This window comes from Microcebus murinus, chromosome X, assembly GCF_040939455.1.
Source record: "Microcebus murinus isolate Inina chromosome X, M.murinus_Inina_mat1.0, whole genome shotgun sequence".
In the NCBI taxonomy this organism is placed as follows: domain Eukaryota; kingdom Metazoa; phylum Chordata; class Mammalia; order Primates; family Cheirogaleidae; genus Microcebus; species Microcebus murinus.
In genome coordinates, this window is record NC_134136.1 from 80,709,512 (window position 1) to 80,726,035 (window position 16,524).

The 16,524-nt window shown below is 48.8% G+C and overlaps 1 protein-coding gene across 2 annotated transcripts in view; it reads left to right on the top strand.

Annotated features, from left to right (window-relative positions):
- Window positions 1-16,524, top strand: part of CD99 (CD99 molecule (Xg blood group)) — a 48,692-nt gene that overhangs the window by 18,597 nt on the left and 13,571 nt on the right. For both annotated transcript variants that reach the window (XM_075999218.1, XM_075999217.1), the window contains exons 2-8: window positions 1,405-1,437; window positions 3,462-3,509; window positions 4,279-4,323; window positions 5,983-6,051; window positions 9,735-9,788; window positions 13,473-13,517; window positions 14,937-15,050. In XM_075999218.1, coding sequence (XP_075855333.1) covers window positions 1,405-1,437; window positions 3,462-3,509; window positions 4,279-4,323; window positions 5,983-6,051; window positions 9,735-9,788; window positions 13,473-13,517; window positions 14,937-15,050 — 408 coding nt within the window. The remainder of the gene's footprint in view (window positions 1-1,404; window positions 1,438-3,461; window positions 3,510-4,278; window positions 4,324-5,982; window positions 6,052-9,734; window positions 9,789-13,472; window positions 13,518-14,936; window positions 15,051-16,524) is intronic.

Sequence of the window (16,524 nt, forward strand, 5' to 3'; positions counted from 1 at the left end):
GTGCACATGCTTAGAAATCCTGCCAGGGCTTCTTTTATGGGGCTTATTTTCGGGGAAACACGGTATGTGAACACATGTAGGTCTACGTGGGTTTGTGTCTGTGTGCACGCGTGTGCCTGGCAGGGTGTTGGGAATCAGTGCCTTCCCCTCCTGGAACCGGACAGACATCTTCCCCATGCTGGGGGGAAGGTGTCACTGGATCCGTTCTGTCTGGCCTGCGTTCGGGTGTAGAAACAGCCGTTTCAGGGCTCTGAGGTTGTGAAAACAACCCCACTGTGGTTGCCGGTGTGGGTCCCACAAAGGAATCACACACAGGAACACACACGCAAACACGCACACACACACACACATCTGCATGCACGAGACATGCCTACACACAAGGCGTACCTGCACGCAAAACATGCCTGCACGCATCTACACATAAAACATACCTACACATGCACACACAGACCCACGAGTACATAACGCCTACACGTCAGCACACCCATGCCCAAACATACTTACGTGCATACACATACGTGTGCACATGCCTTCCTACATACGAGCACAGTTTGCACATGCACACGCGGGAGCATGTCCACATAAAGGCGAACACATCCGGTGTCCACATGGTTCCTGTGGGGTGTTTGTGGACCCTCAACCACCCGGCACTTCCTGAGACCCCTGGGGCATAGTGTTTCTTCCAACCCAGATGCTAATTTGAGCGATTACCTTCCTGACCCGCCCTAACGCTCCCTGCAGCCAACCTCACCCTCCCGTTGGACTTTCCCAAAATTTCCTGTAGTTTGCATTTCTCCAATCCATGGGAGACAGCAGCCACATCGAAGTAGCACTGAAATTGTCCTAATTTAAAAACGGAGATGCAGGATAGAAAAATCCGTAATCGATAATTCTCATTTTCTGGGATCCTGTGAGATTTTGTTTTGTTTTAAATTATGTGTTTTTCTATGCTGTATGATGTCTCTATAAGAGCTATATTTTGGTTGTTAATTACAGGAAAGTTGTAAGAAAAAGGAAGATTTTATTCCATTTGTGCTTTTTTTTTCCCCCTCCAGTATATATTGGAAATTCTTACTGATCTGTTTCCAAAGATCTGCTTTTTCAGAGCAAGGCACGTACAAAATGACTGTGTTTTCCCCCATTTTTAATTTCTACTAAACTCGAGGCTCAGCATTTATTTAAAATGTAACATCTTCTTACTTTCAGGCACAAAAGTGAATTATTTAGGATGAGAAGAGAAATCACAGCACATGATAAATGCTTTAGAGTTGCTCTTTTAAATTCCACAGATATCACAAAGTCAGAAAAATATCATACCATTTTTTTTTATCTTCATAATTTTCCAATTTGCCTTCACCTTTCCTTATTTCTAATCTGACTCTTTTCTTTTTTTTTTCCTCTTAGATGGAGATTTCGATTTGTCTGACGCCCTTGGCGGTAAGCAAACATATCATTTCATAAAATACCACAAGCATGCTATCTTCGCATAGTAGATACAGGCACGCCGAGGTATTTTGGGTTCGGTCCTGCAATAAGACAGGAAAGTGAGTCACACCAATTTTTTTTTGTTTTTTTTTGTTTTTTTGTTTGTTTTTCCAGTGCATAGAAAAGTTATGTTTCCATTCTGCTATTTTTTTTTTTTTTTTGAGGCAGAGTCTCACTCTGTTGCCCAGGCTAGGGTGCCGTGGCGTCAGCCTCGCTCACAGCAACCTCCAACTCCTGGGCTCAAGCCATCCTCCTGCCTCAGCCTCCCGAGTAGCTGGGATTACAGGCATGCACCACCACGCCCAGCTAATTTTTTCTATATATATTAGTTGGCCAATTAATTTCTTTCTATTTATAGTAGAGACAGGGTCTTGCTCTTGTTCAGGCTGGTTTCGAACTCCTGAATTCGAGCGATCCTCCCGCCTGGGCCTCCCAGAGTGCCGGGATGACAGGCGTGAGCCACCGCGCCCGGCCTCCATTCTGCCATTGTCTATTAAGTACGCAGTGGCATTATGTCTAAGAAAGCAAGGTGCACGCATTAATTGAAAGATACATTGTTGCTAACAAGTACTGCACACGCTGTTGGAAGAAATGGTGCCACAGAGGCGCTGGACACAAGGCTGCTACCAACGTTCGATTTGTAAAGAAACCCGGTATCTGGGAAGCACTTTAAAGCCAAATGCAAGAGGGTGAGATTTGCCCGTGTATATTTAAGCACGCCTCGGTATGGAGACCGTGCTAATCCACGGTGCCGTCTCAGGGTAAATCAACCCTCCCCAGAATAATTCACACTCCTCGCCAGGCCCACGAGGAAGGTGTTGATGGGGTGAACATGCCCCAGTTCTTGGGGTGTAACAGGCAGCACCCCACCCCCTCTCCTGCCCTCCCGCCTGTCTCCCTCCCTTCTTCTGAAGCTCACGTCAGAAATCCCTCCTTATTCTGGCTTAGATATCACCTTCCCCTTGTGATTTTTTTTTCCTACGGCTACCACAATAAGTCACCACTAATGGGACGAGTTAAACCACAGGAACGTGTCCCCTCCCGGTCCCGGAGCCCGGGAGTGTGGGACGCGGGGGTCTCGGGGCCTTGCTCCCTCCACGGGCTCCAGGGGAGGCTCCTTCCCGCCTCTCCCGGCTCCCGGGGGCTCCAGGCGTCCCCGGGCTTGTGGCCGCAGCCTCACTCCCGCCTCTGCCTCCTCCGTCTGCCTCCACGTGGCTTCTCCTCCATGTCTGCGTCCCCTCTGCCGTCTCTCACAGGGACGCCTGTCGTTGGGTTCAGGGCTCACCTAATTGCACAATGATCTCATCTTGAGACCCTTCAACTAATTACATCTGCAGAGACCCTATTTCCAAATGAGGTCTCGTATTGAGGTTCCGGGTGGAATTGGGCTTTGGAGGGACACTCTTCAACTCAGGACCCCTTTCTCAACTATTTCTTTGACTCAACGAAGGACATAACCTTGTCCCCAAGCGTCTACCCCTTCTTGGCCAGTGGGAACAGGCGTCCTTGGTCTTGCAGCCTCAGCCTGGCCGGTTTCCATTCCCAGAGGTGGGGATATCACGGGAGGGTCTCGGGGAGCCGGGAATGTGCTTCCCGTAAGAATCAAGCATTCCAACCCTGGGTCCATCATCCCTCCTTATTCATTCCTGGATCTCGGGCTCCCCTGAGTTCCGTTTTTGTGCTAAACCTCCTGTTCTCCTGGCTTCGTGGTGGAGCTTTAACTCCTAAGCCCTGTTCCACATGAGGAGGTGGGTTAGGGGTTCGGGGTCTCGCTGAAAAACCGTGGCCCCAGTGCCTGTTGACACTCGAGTCCTTCTGCACTGAAGAGCCCCGTCCGGGCTGGGGAGGAAAAATGTCGTTGGAAACATTCTCCAGCTGTTTCCAGGGAAACGCAACAACGTCCCTGGCAACCCAAGAGGGTCGGGGCTCCTTCCCCAGCTGCGAGCCTCACTCATGCAATTGTCTTTCTTCTTTAGACACCGAAGACAAGAAACCCACTCCGACCCCCAAAAAGCCCAGTTCCGGTAAGCAGCAAATGCTCTCGTTTTGCAAAGAGAAAGAAGAAATCGCCGGTGCCTGACAGCAGCAGGGCAGGGCTTAGACTCCTGGGAGGAAAAGATGAGTCATTTGAGGGCTCTGGGTCCGGGCCGGTTGATATTTGAATTGTGTTGGGATTGATGGTGGCAGTCTCTTGCCGTGATCCCTGTGAGAGAAAGGGTTGCTGATGCTCTGGGACATTGTGACAACATCTCTGTGTCCTTTCGCCCTGAGGGTCTGAGCTGGTCCGTCTCGGGGGTGTATTGACTCGTGGGAGAGAAAAACGTTCAGGGCCAAGCTCCCCGAGTAACCCGTGAGTGACATGTACCTGAGCCCAAGGACATGCGTGCCAGGTGGTCTTCGTGCCACCCTTGCAAATGACAGTCAGGAAGAAGGGACGCGTGGTGGAATCTCCCAAGCATCACGTCCCGTTGGTGGACAGATCGCAGAGCAAAAAGGGGTGGACAAAGTTAGGACAAAGTTACGTCTTACCTCGACGTTGCCTGATTTTGTTTTTTCTTAAAACCAAGTAACAGCTCCGTTGCGTTACTGGGTCTTCCTCTGTAGGGTTTCAGCTCAGACCGCAGTTTTCTGTCCCTGCCTTTGTAGGGTCTATCCCGGAGAAGTCATCCATCCATTCGGGGACTTCTCGGCAGGCGATAGGATTGCGGGCATGCCGTGTTTTCTGTGTCTGTTTGCACGCCCTTCCCCGTTCTCTCAGGACTTTGGTATTAATGACGCCTTTCCCTCCTCTAGGGGACGATTTTGACTTAGAAGATGCTCTTGGTGGCGGAGGACATCGTGAGTAACTCCCTTAAATCTCCTCTATTGCTGCTGCCTTGCCAACGCCAAATGACTAGCTTGTGACCCGACTGTGATCGTTTCTAAGAGAATTGTCTCTTGGGAATGGTACCTGGGACCCGTTTTTGCTGTGGAAACCTAAGGGATAGGTGTATTGTTGTTGGGTTGGTTTTTTTTTTTTTTGTCGTTATTGTTGGGTTTTGGGGTTGCTCTTTTTTTTTTTTTCCTAGCATGTTTGCTTTTGTTTCAAAACTCTCACAGTCTTTGGAATGACCTCAGGCAACTGTGACTCCTCTTGCCCCAGGTCTGGCTTTGTAGACCTGTGGGATCTGCAGTCACACAGGGCTCCGTGCTTTGCAACGACACCCTATGGGCTTACTACCGTGTTTCCCGAAAATAAGACACGGTCTTCTATTTATTTTTCCTCAAGAAGACACCCTAGGGCTTATTTTCAGGGGATGTGTTATTTTTTTTTAAGGACGGGACAACCATCTACATTTATTCAACTACAGTGAAGTCGTCTTCTTCTGGAACATCATCCTCACTCTCCAAACCCCGAATCCCATCCTGAATGTCTTGTGACTCTGTTTCTTTTAGAGCCACCGGCCCCGATCTCTCCTGTCGAGCACTAGAGCTCTCACGGGGCAGATGAGAAGGGCTGCTCGTGTTCTTTCCCGCTCTGCGACGCCACGCACGGGTTGTGCAGACGCGCTGCGCAGCCACGCCCGTCACTAGGGCTGATTTTCATAGCCACGCCCACCACTAGGGCTGATTTTCATAGCCACGCCCATCACTAGGGCTGATTTTCATAGCCACGCCCATCACCAGGGTTGATTTTCATAGCCACGCCCATCACTAGGGCTGATTTTCATAGCCACGCCCACCACTGGGACTGATTTTCATAGCCACGCCCATCACTAGGGCTGATTTTCATGGCCATGCCCACCACTAGGGCTGATTTTTCATAGCCACGCCCATCACTAGGGCTGATTTTCATAGCCACGCCCATCGCTAGGGCTGATTTTCATGGCCACGCCCATCGCCAGGGCTGATTTTCATAGCCACACCCATCACTAGGGCTGATTTTCATAGCCACACCCACCACTAGGGCTGATTTTCATAGCCACACCCAGCACTAGGGCTGATTTTCATATCCACGCCCACCACTGGGGCTGATTTTCATAGCCACGCCCATCACTAGGGCTGATTTTCATAGCCACGCCCACCACTGGGGCTGATTTTCGGGGTGAGGCTTCTATGGCCCACATGCTTAGACATCCTACTAGAGCTTGTTTTATGGGCAGGTCTTATTTTCGGGGAAACACAGGGTACAAGTTGCTGCCTTCCGGAAATTCTTAATGCGGTTTGAACAGCGGGGTTTTTTAGTGGGGTTCCCATCTCGCCTGGGACCCTGCAGATTCTGTAGCGGGTGTGCATGCCTGCTTTGGTTGCCATGGAGAACGCTCGACGTGAAGGGCTGTAGCTGCAGGGTGGTGGGGAAGAAGGTGGCAGGGGGCTTGTGTGTGGACGCCTGCCCCTCTCCTGACAAAGGACACTCTACAGTTTCTGGTGGCTTAGTAAACTGCCAGTGTACAGATGGATGCTTCCTTCTCTTTGCTGCAAAACACTCACCATTGCAACAACTCTCCTCTCAAACAGATGACCCGGCACCGCCCAACCCACCCAAGCCCAAGCCGCATCCGAACCCCAACCAACCCGGTTCCAGCGGTAAGAGCCTCCAACCCCGTTGTGGGTTATTTATTTGTCTGTTGTCTGATGTCTTAGTCAGCCGAGAGGAGGTGATTTCAGGTTAGCATGTGCTCTCTGCTCACGCCCTGTGCAGGTAGTTCCAGGGTTCGGGTGCGTGGAAAACGTAGCGTTCAAAAATGTGTTTTTGAGGCCGGGCGCGGTGGGTGCCTCTTGCCTGTCATCCCAGCCCTCTGGGAGGCCGAGGCGGGAGGATCGCTCGAGGTCAGGAGTTCGGGACCAGCCTGAGCAAGAGCGAGACTCCAACTCTACCAAAAATAAAAGTTAATTGGACAGCTAAATATATAGAGAAAAAATTATCCGGGCATGGTGGCGCATGCCTGTAGTCCCAGCTACTCGGGAGGCTGAGGCAGGAGGATTGCTTGAGCCCAGGAGTTGGAGGTTGCTGTGAGCGAGGCTGATGCCACGGCACTCTAGCCCGGGCAACAGAGTGAGACTCTGTCTCAAAAAAAGAAAAAAAAATGTATTTTTGGTTTGGATTTGCTGATTCTACTCCAAGGTTTTATGGAACTTATGAATAAATCGAATATGAGATTTTTAAATAATAGACTTGATAGGGAGGAAAAATATCTGCTTGTGTATTCCCCGCAGAGACGATGGTGTTTTTTGTAAACCTTTTTTGCCCTCAGATATTTAAATCAGCATTTCCAAAACATCATGTTATATTCTCAAGGTCGTATGAGTCTCACCGGTATTTGGAACGGATGGGCATTCAAACTTTAGATTTTTAGTGGGATTTTTTTGGGTTTACGTAGTTGTTTAATTTTTAACACAGTATTATCCATGTCATGTTGACATTTGATTTTTATTTGCTTATTTTTGTCCATCAACTTAAATGAAGTACATTCATTTCAAATAAAAATGCAGGTCTTTTGTTCATAATGTTCTAGCACATTACTTTTGCTTAGTAATAGTTCATGGACATTTTTTCATGTCATTTAGCTGTTTCATCCTACGACTTTTCGTGACAATTATATACTATTATGTCACTCATACGTAATTACAGATTTTCACTTATTTGACCAATCCCTAATTTTGAAAATGTTACTTTTTTCCCCCCTGACATTGTAGAATGACGAATCACAGAGCAAATTTAAGTCGACTTCATGCACTTTGCTGTTTATTCCTTCAAAGAGATTTCTAGGATGCACATAGTTTAGGGCAATGCATATGAGTACTTTTTATTGCTATTTTAAACTGGTTTTTAAATTGCCTTCAGAACTTGACCCATTTATTCTTCTGCCAGTGGCATGTAGAAATCTACACACCTCCCACATTGGTTATCACCTTGAAAACTTTGGCCACATAGATAATGTAAAATATTATACCAATCTTCTCCTAGTTTCGTGTCTTCAAGTTCTGAATTTTTTTTAAAAAAAATAGTACATCAGTTGACCACATACATTTCTTTTGTGCTTTATGCTGCTATTCTTATATTTTCTTACTGATTTATAAGTTGCCTTCATTTATTTACAGATGACACTAAATTCTTGCCAGCCCCATTTATTACGAGAATGTTTTCCCCACTTTACTTTTTGCTCCCGGAATATTTTTTAAAAGTATTATTTGACGAGCAAGATGTTAAAGTTCTTTTGGTTTTATTGTGTCTTTTATTTTTGTGTGTGGTTACTGCTTTTTTGTTTATTTTCTTTTTTTCCCTTTAGCTTCAGAATCATTTTGTGATTGTCTCTTTTTGTCCCTCTTGGGGAAAAAAAAATAAAACCTTCTTTTTATTTTCATTTGGATTCTTTACAGTTCTGCAAGTTTTTTCCTTGGGATTGGATTTCCCAAGTGCCTGTTTTCTCTTGGTGATTTTTTAAAAAAAATTCTTTAAATGTGTTTTTAAAGTGCTTTTCCCTGCTTTTATTTGTTTCTATGAATACATTTTTATGTTCACTGTTTTTGTGTTTATTTTTGTACACTCTTCCTGACTACCCATTTAATGATAAATCCCTATTAAATTCCAGTTGTTTTTGCTTCATTTCTTAGCTTTTCAAAGAAAACAGTGATTTATTTTGCAAATGATTTTTTAAAATTTACCCTTTTTATGTTTATACTTTGTCTTTGCAGTTTATTTTTTTTTTTTTATTTAAAAACAAATTTCAGGCCGGGCGCTGTGGCTCACGCCTGTAATCCTAGCTCTTGGGAGGCCGAGGCGGGCGGATTGCTCAAGGTCAGGAGTTCGAAACCAGCCTGAGCAAGAGCGAGACCCCGTCTCTACTATAAATAGAAAGAAATTAATTGGCCAACTGATATATATATGTAAAAAATTAGCCGGGCATGGTGGCGCATGCCTGTAGTCCCAGCTACTCGGGAGGCTGAGGCAGAAGGATCACTCAAGCCCAGGAGTTTGAGGTTGCTGTGAGCTAGGCTGACGCCACGGCACTCACTCTAGCCTGGGCAACAAAGCGAGACTCTGTCTCAAAAAAAAAAAAAAAAAAAAAAAAACAAATTTCAGTTTTTTGCATTGCTTTTGCTAGAAAACCCAGGACAACTTCAAATGGCATGAAGAGAACAGATATTTTTCAATCCTGACGTTAAGGCAAAAGCCCAAAAAGATTCACCTTTAAATAAGACATTCCCTTTTTTTTTTTTTTTCTTTTTTAAGGTAGCTATTATTTCTGGAAGCACCTCACTGCTCTAGTTTACTCTCTTTTCCTAAACAGGAATAAACATTAAGTTTCATCAGGCGAAGGTAGTCATCAATGCACATGGTCCTTTTCTTTTAAGCCGTGAGTGTGACAAATCATATTCGAAAGATGCCTTTATACAAAATTCATCCTGGCACTCACGGAGTAAACTCTACTGAGCCCTAGTAGGTTCTCATAAACTGATGATGGATTAAAATCGATATGCATCAGTTAGCTACTGCTGTGGAACAAACTATCCCCAAATTCAGTGGCTTCATACTTTTTTAAAACATTATTTTCAATGAGTCTAGGGTGGCTCCAATGAAATGAGACCGTTCAAGTGTCCAGTGGTCAGCTGGTGGTCTTCCCGGGTTGGGTTGCTTGGGGTGGTCTTCTCTCGGATGACGGGGGTCTTCTACAAATATCCGTTACATCTGTCTACTGGCTTACCACGGCGTGTTCCCACACGGCAACGCACAGCCCCAACGGAAGCTGTGTTGAGATATCATTTGTATCCCATTTTCTCGTATCCTGCGGCCAACCTACATCACCTGGCTGGGCTCAGAGTTTAGGGGTGGTCAGAGCCCTCCACCCACAATGGGGAGGTGAAAAATTAGGGTTGTTGGTGCCGTGATTCTGCCCCAGCTAGGATTGTCGTATTATATTTATCAGAAAGAAGGATTGGTGTGAAATTTCCATTTCTTTTAGTGTCATCTTTGTCAGGTTTAGTGTTAATAGTAGGTTGTTTCTTGTTTTGTTTTGTTTTGTGTTGTTTTATTTTTTTGGTAGAACTAATTTTAAGAGATTTGAAACAGAACGGCAATTAATTGTAACTGTATTTTTGAAGGATTTCTTCCGTAAAGTGGTACCTTGGTTGGGTCGTTTTAGGTCTGCTTTGGAGTCTGATGTTGTTTCTTACTTTGTTTTGTTTTTCCACTCTAAGACAACAAGGTCCTCCCAGAAAACTCCAATATGACATGCAACCGCTGTGTGTTTTTTTTTTTTTTTGCACAGGTGGCTTTTCAGATGATGATCTTGCTCACGGAACCTCAGGGGGAGACGGCACAGGTACCCCGACTTCTCTTTCTGTTCAGCCGCTGTTTCGTGATGTCCACCTGCTCTGCACAAGCACAGCGGGGTCTGTGAAGTGACAGAGAGATGATGTCTGTGAATCTGCGTGGGGGTTGTGTGGTGTGCTGGTGTGAAGAGTGAGGCTTCGCCCCGTAGAGACTCGGTCTCCGGGAGCCGAGGTCGGGGCCCGGGCGTCGGCTCTCCTTCCCTGTGGGGTGAGGGTGCAGGAGAGGGAACTTCTCAGCCGTCTCCCCACCCACCCACTGCCCTGTGTTCTCCGGTGTACCCTGAGGTTTGTTTTATCTTATGTAATGCATGCAGATATCAAAGCCTTGAGTATTAAGTGGGGGGACTTGACCCAATGAGCCCAGCCGGCAGCGTCACAATTGAAAGGTGGACTTCCTATCCTGTCTTTATATTTTATGTTATAAAATTATAATATAGGCAGCACCCCAGCTCTATAGCTGTGTAACATGCACCCCATATAGTGTACCAGGCAGCACCCCAGCTCTATAGCTGTGCAACATGCACCCCAGATAGTGTACCAGGCAGCACCCCAGCTCTATAGCTGTGTAACCTGCACCCCAGATAGTGTAACGGGCAGCACCCCAGCTCTATAGCTGTGTAACATGCACCCCATATAGTGTAGCAGGCAGCACCACAGCTCTATAGCTGTGTAACATGCACCCCAGATAGTGTACCAGGCAGCACCCCAGCTCTATAGCTGTGCAACATGCACCCCAGATAGTGTACCAGGCAGCACCCCAGCTCTATAGCTGTGTAACCTGCACCCCAGATAGTGTAACGGGCAGCACCCCAGCTCTATAGCTGTGTAACATGCACCCCAGATAGTGTAGCAGGCAGCACCCCAGCTCTATAGCTGTGTAACATGCACCCCAGATAGTGTACCAGGCAGCACCCCAGCTCTATAGCTGTGTGACATGCACCCCATATAGTGTAACAGGCAGCACCCCAGCTCTATAGCTGTGTAACATGCACCCCAGATAGTGTAGCAGGCAGTACCCCAGCTCTATAGCTGTGTAACATGCACCCCAGATAGTGTAGCAGGCAGCACCCCAGCTCTATAGCTGTGTAACATGCACCCCAGATAGTGTACCAGGCAGCACCCCAGCTCTATAGCTGTGTAACATGCACCCCAGATAGTGTACCAGGCAGCACCCCAGCTCTATAGCTGTGTAACATGAACCCCAGATAGTGTACCAGGCAGCACCCCAGCTCTATAGCTGTGTAACATGCACCCCAGATAGTGTACCAGGCAGCACCCCAGCTCTATAGCTGTGTAACATGCACCCCAGATAGTGTAACAGGCAGCACCCCAGCTCTATAGCTGTGTAACCTGCACCCCCATATAGTGTAGCAGGCAGCACCCCAGCTCTATAGCTGTGTAACATGCACCCCAGATAGTGTAGCAGGCAGTACCCCAGCTCTATAGCTGTGTAACATGCACCCCAGATAGTGTACCAGGCAGCACCCCAGCTCTATAGCTGTGTAACATGCACCCCAGATAGTGTACCAGGCAGCACCCCAGCTCTATAGCTGTGTAACATGCACCCCAGATAGTGTACCAGGCAGCACCCCAGCTCTATAGCTGTGTAACATGCACCCCAGATAGTGTACCAGGCAGCACCCCAGCTCTATAGCTGTGTAACATGCACCCCAGATAGTGTAGCAGGCAGCACCCCAGCTCTATAGCTGTGTAACATGCACCCCAGATAGTGTAGCAGGCAGCACCCCAGCTCTATAGCTGTGTAACATGCACCCCAGATAGTGTAGCAGGCAGCACCCCAGCTCTATAGCTGTGTAACATGCACCCCAGATAGTGTACCAGGCAGCACCCCAGCTCTATAGCTGTGTAACATGCACCCCAGATAGTGTACCAGGCAGCACCCCAGCTCTATAGCTGTGTAACATGCACCCCAGATAGTGTAGCAGGCAGTACCCCAGCTCTATAGCTGTGTAACATGCACCCCAGATAGTGTACCAGGCAGCACCCCAGCTCTATAGCTGTGCAACATGCACCCCAGATAGTGTACCGGGCAGCACCCCAGCTCTATAGCTGTGTAACCTGCACCCCAGATAGTGTAACGGGCAGCACCCCAGCTCTATAGCTGTGTAACATGCACCCCAGATAGTGTAGCAGGCAGCACCCCAGCTCTATAGCTGTGTAACATGCACCCCAGATAGTGTACCAGGCAGCACCCCAGCTCTATAGCTGTGTGACATGCACCCCATATAGTGTAACAGGCAGCACCCCAGCTCTATAGCTGTGTAACATGCACCCCAGATAGTGTAGCAGGCAGTACCCCAGCTCTATAGCTGTGTAACATGCACCCCAGATAGTGTAGCAGGCAGCACCCCAGCTCTATAGCTGTGTAACATGCACCCCAGATAGTGTACCAGGCAGCACCCCAGCTCTATAGCTGTGTAACATGCACCCCAGATAGTGTACCAGGCAGCACCCCAGCTCTATAGCTGTGTAACATGCACCCCAGATAGTGTACCAGGCAGCACCCCAGCTCTATAGCTGTGTAACATGCACCCCAGATAGTGTAACAGGCAGCACCCCAGCTCTATAGCTGTGTAACCTGCACCCCCATATAGTGTAGCAGGCAGCACCCCAGCTCTATAGCTGTGTAACATGCACCCCAGATAGTGTAGCAGGCAGTACCCCAGCTCTATAGCTGTGTAACATGCACCCCAGATAGTGTACCAGGCAGCACCCCAGCTCTATAGCTGTGTAACATGCACCCCAGATAGTGTACCAGGCAGCACCCCAGCTCTATAGCTGTGTAACATGCACCCCAGATAGTGTACCAGGCAGCACCCCAGCTCTATAGCTGTGTAACATGCACCCCAGATAGTGTACCAGGCAGCACCCCAGCTCTATAGCTGTGTAACATGCACCCCAGATAGTGTAGCAGGCAGCACCCCAGCTCTATAGCTGTGTAACATGCACCCCAGATAGTGTAACGGGCAGCACCCCAGCTTTGTATTTGTGTAACATGTGGTGCCTGAGTGGGTACAGCATAATGACACACGATGCCAACTGCTGGCATCAAGGGGAACAAACCAGAGGCTCTCTGACACGTTCACACCTTAGTGATGACCGGTCCTGAGCGTGCAGAAATCGTTTCATAATTATAGGAGCACTGGCTTTACACCATGTATAGATATTTCTGAATACTGGTTGTCAGTGTGAAATTTTGAAAAATGCAAAGGTGGTTTCCACGCTGCCTGTCTCAGCCTTGGGGACAGTCTGAGAAGAGGACACACCGAGCGGTGACCACCGGCAGGAGATGGCAGGGGTGTCTGGGCTCCTTCTATAGCTATGCTTGGGGTTCACTGGGGGCTCCAGGGCCCTGGCTGGGGTTCCGCCCATGTCCTGCCAGAGGGGACCCTGCCCGCTGTAGGAAGGTGGTCCGAGCGGGGGGCTGAGCCTGTTTTCCCTGTGAATGGGACCCTCACAGAGGGGAGGTCCCCGCTCGACAATTGAATAAGAGTCCTCAATAGCAAAATGACCTCCTCGGTTTTGTGGCCATTCCGAGAAGGTGCCTCCATAAGCCCAGCTCCCTGGGAGCTGAAACTTGCCGTGCGTTTTCCCTTTGCCGAAAACCTTCCTGGTGCAACTGGTCGTCACCCGGTCTTGCTTTTCTCTTGCAGGAGACAGTGGAGGCGGTGGAAGCCACAGGAATGAGGAGGAGCAAGGTAGGTGCCATCTGGTTGTTGCTGTCCTGGTGGCCACGTGCCCAAAGCCCCCGACTGGCGATGACTGGTTGATTGATCATTGATCGATCAGTGGCATTTGGAGGTGTCAATGTGGACACTCCCCCCCCCCTTTGGTTCGAAGAGTCCTTGTGCTCTTGACATCAAAGTGCCAGTGATTCATCTGCTCTCTTTCCTTTTCATAGGAACAAGAAAATAGTGATTAAAAAAATTCCCTTAAAAATGGAAAGAAAAGAAAGCAGGATAGAGAAAGAGAGAGAGAAAGAGGAAGGAAGAAAAGGAGAGAGAGAAGAGAAGAGGGAAGGACATTCGCTGTGCATTTTAGTATCTTGTATGTCGGCAGTTTGCAAGGACTCTGCTTCTAGAAGAATCCCTGCTTCTAAAGCAACTCCTTTAACAAAGGAGTTATTTATTTTGCTTTCAGATTATTACGTACGTACAAATGTTTCGGTTACCCGAATTGCTTTTGTACTGCTGGAGTCAACGTTGTAAATGTGATATTTCTCTGGCCGAAGATTTTAATACCTATTTGCTGTTGTAATGAGTGTCAAAACGTGGATGCCTAAAATGTGTGATGCATGTTCGTGCAAAAAAGGAACGTGACCAGCCTCCCCACGTTTTATGTATGTATTATTTTGTGGATGCAGTTCTTGGGTTTTTTTAAGCTTTTTCTGAAGGATGTAACAATTTGCTTATCATCCTTGTCTACGAAGGTGTGGTCATTTGAAAGTCTACACCATGAGCAAATGTGTGTCCGGCACGTTTATTTAGGGCTGTCATTCTTGGACTTCCCAGATAGAGTTAGAGTTTAATAAATCACCTTGTCAGGGAGGGATGGTTAAGTTTTGACAACCTCGATTTTATGAGTGTGTAAATAGATGACGTTTCTTCCACAATGAATGTAGAAAATCAAGTGCACGTATATTGCAGACAGCATCATCAGAACAGGCGTAGATGAGAGAGAGAGAGAGAGAGGTTCCTTTCACCTCCACCCCATAGAGATGTTTTTGCTCCCTGCACCCTGGGAAGCCGGGTGTCTGCAGGAGAGCGAGGGTGGGATTGGAAGGCTGAACGTTCACCCCGCGTGGCTTGGATATAAGGACCCCAGCAAACTGGTTTCCTTTCTGGGTGTGATTTTGAGGGGTTGGTTCTGGGAATGCCATGTGTTTGGGTCTTCTGGCCATGCACAAGGTCTTGAGCCATGTCCGGGAGGAAGCCCTGGAGCCGGCTCTGGTGGTCGCACGCCCCCCGGTCAGGGCGTGCAATGCCCAGGGTTCTCCCGTTGGAAAACCGGGGACCTCGATGATCTCAAGCCGGCTGTCTCTGTCCACCGCCTGCCCCACTGGGTCTTCTCGTCTCGGTGTGCCGTGTGCTCAGGTGTCCTGTGCTTTTCCTCTGCAGCCGACGCCCCTGGCGTGATCCCTGGGATCGTGGGGGCCGTGGTGGTGGCCGTGGCCGGTGCCATCTCCAGCTTCATCGCTTACCAGAAGAAGAAGCTGTGCTTCAAAGAGAACGGTAAGGCGCTTCTCCCGTGGGCATAGCTCCCTGGGAAAGCGCGCTATGCGTTGAAAAGGCAGGCTGGCACGGCACGCGTGCTCGGTGGCTGGCGGTTCGTCAAGTGGCTCCGGCCCGTCCTGGCGCTGCTCTGCCTTGCATCCAGCGGTGTGGACGTTTGCAAGTCGCTCACCGCCCCAGCGCTCGGGTGTTGAGTCTAGAATGCAACAAACGGGTGATGCAAACCCTGAGGAACTGCGACGGTCAGAGGTGGCCGGGTGGGGACAGCCTCCCCAAGTTGCAAAGCAGAGAGCGGGAGCGTGAGATGCATTCGCTGTGATGGTTGATTCATGGCTGTGCACAACCTCCGCCGCTCACTTCGTCGGGACGGGGAGAGCCACGCCGGGGGGTGCCGTGGTGTCTTCTCCAACAGCCACACGGGGTGGGGAGTAGTTAAAATCAAAACCCAGCACCTCCGACCCCCGATGTGTGCTAGAACCAAACGCCCACGGGTGCTGGGGGACCTACGAACGTTCTCGAATGGGATGTGGCGTCGAAAAGGGAATTAGGAAGATGGTACCTTCCATCCTCTGCCAGTATCCCAGCTCTGCCAGTGGGCTTTTGGGGACCTCGGTACTCAAAGCTCCCCGAGTTATTTACGACTTGCCCCGAAGTCCCTAAGTCCTACCCTTTTGAACACAGATGACGTTCATGCATCTCTGGGGTGCCCCATTTAGGTCTTCCCTTCTCTTTGGCATGAGTAACTGGCATGGTTTTCAGAGGTCTCGTAGAGCCTGGCCAAGTCCCTGGGTGTATGTGAACGTGTCCCCCTACCTGTGACTTTAAGTCCTCACTCGTAGTTGGTCACTGACCTCACATCCCTAACCCCCAACCCCAAAGCGTTGCTCTCCTGGGAGGTTTAAATAGATGCCGGTGGAGACGCCGTTAGATTATAGGGGTGGGGTTTAGCCTAAATCTGCCATCGCTGCAGAAGTTGAAGTCAGCAGACATTACTGATAGCTTGAAAACTGAGAGAGTCCCAAACGGCTTTTGAATCCAGAGACCTAAGATGGGCTGCTGGGGTCTACATCCCTCCTCTTGGTGTGTGTGGGGTTTCTTGCCTCACCTGCGGGAGGCTGAGGTCCTGGGTCTCTCACCTGGCAGGTGCTGGGGAAATGGTGGTTGGCTGATCACGTGATCCGTGTTTGGCGGTGCTCGCATGGACAGCTGCCCATGTTCAAGGAGATGCCTGTAAAAGACCTACAGTTAGAACCAAGGGGGAAAAGCAACAGGAAACCCCTTTTGCCATCACATTTTTTCATTTTCCCCAAGCCGTTTAACTCCGAGCATGGTTTGCAACCAGGAGAGAAGGAAGACCTGTCTGTGAGGAAGGGGTGCTCCGTGTTTTAGGTGTTCTATCTGAAACTGTGTGGGTCTTTTTAGAAGCCCACACCATGTTGAATGCTCTCTAGTTAAAGAGAAGTCTCAGCCCTGT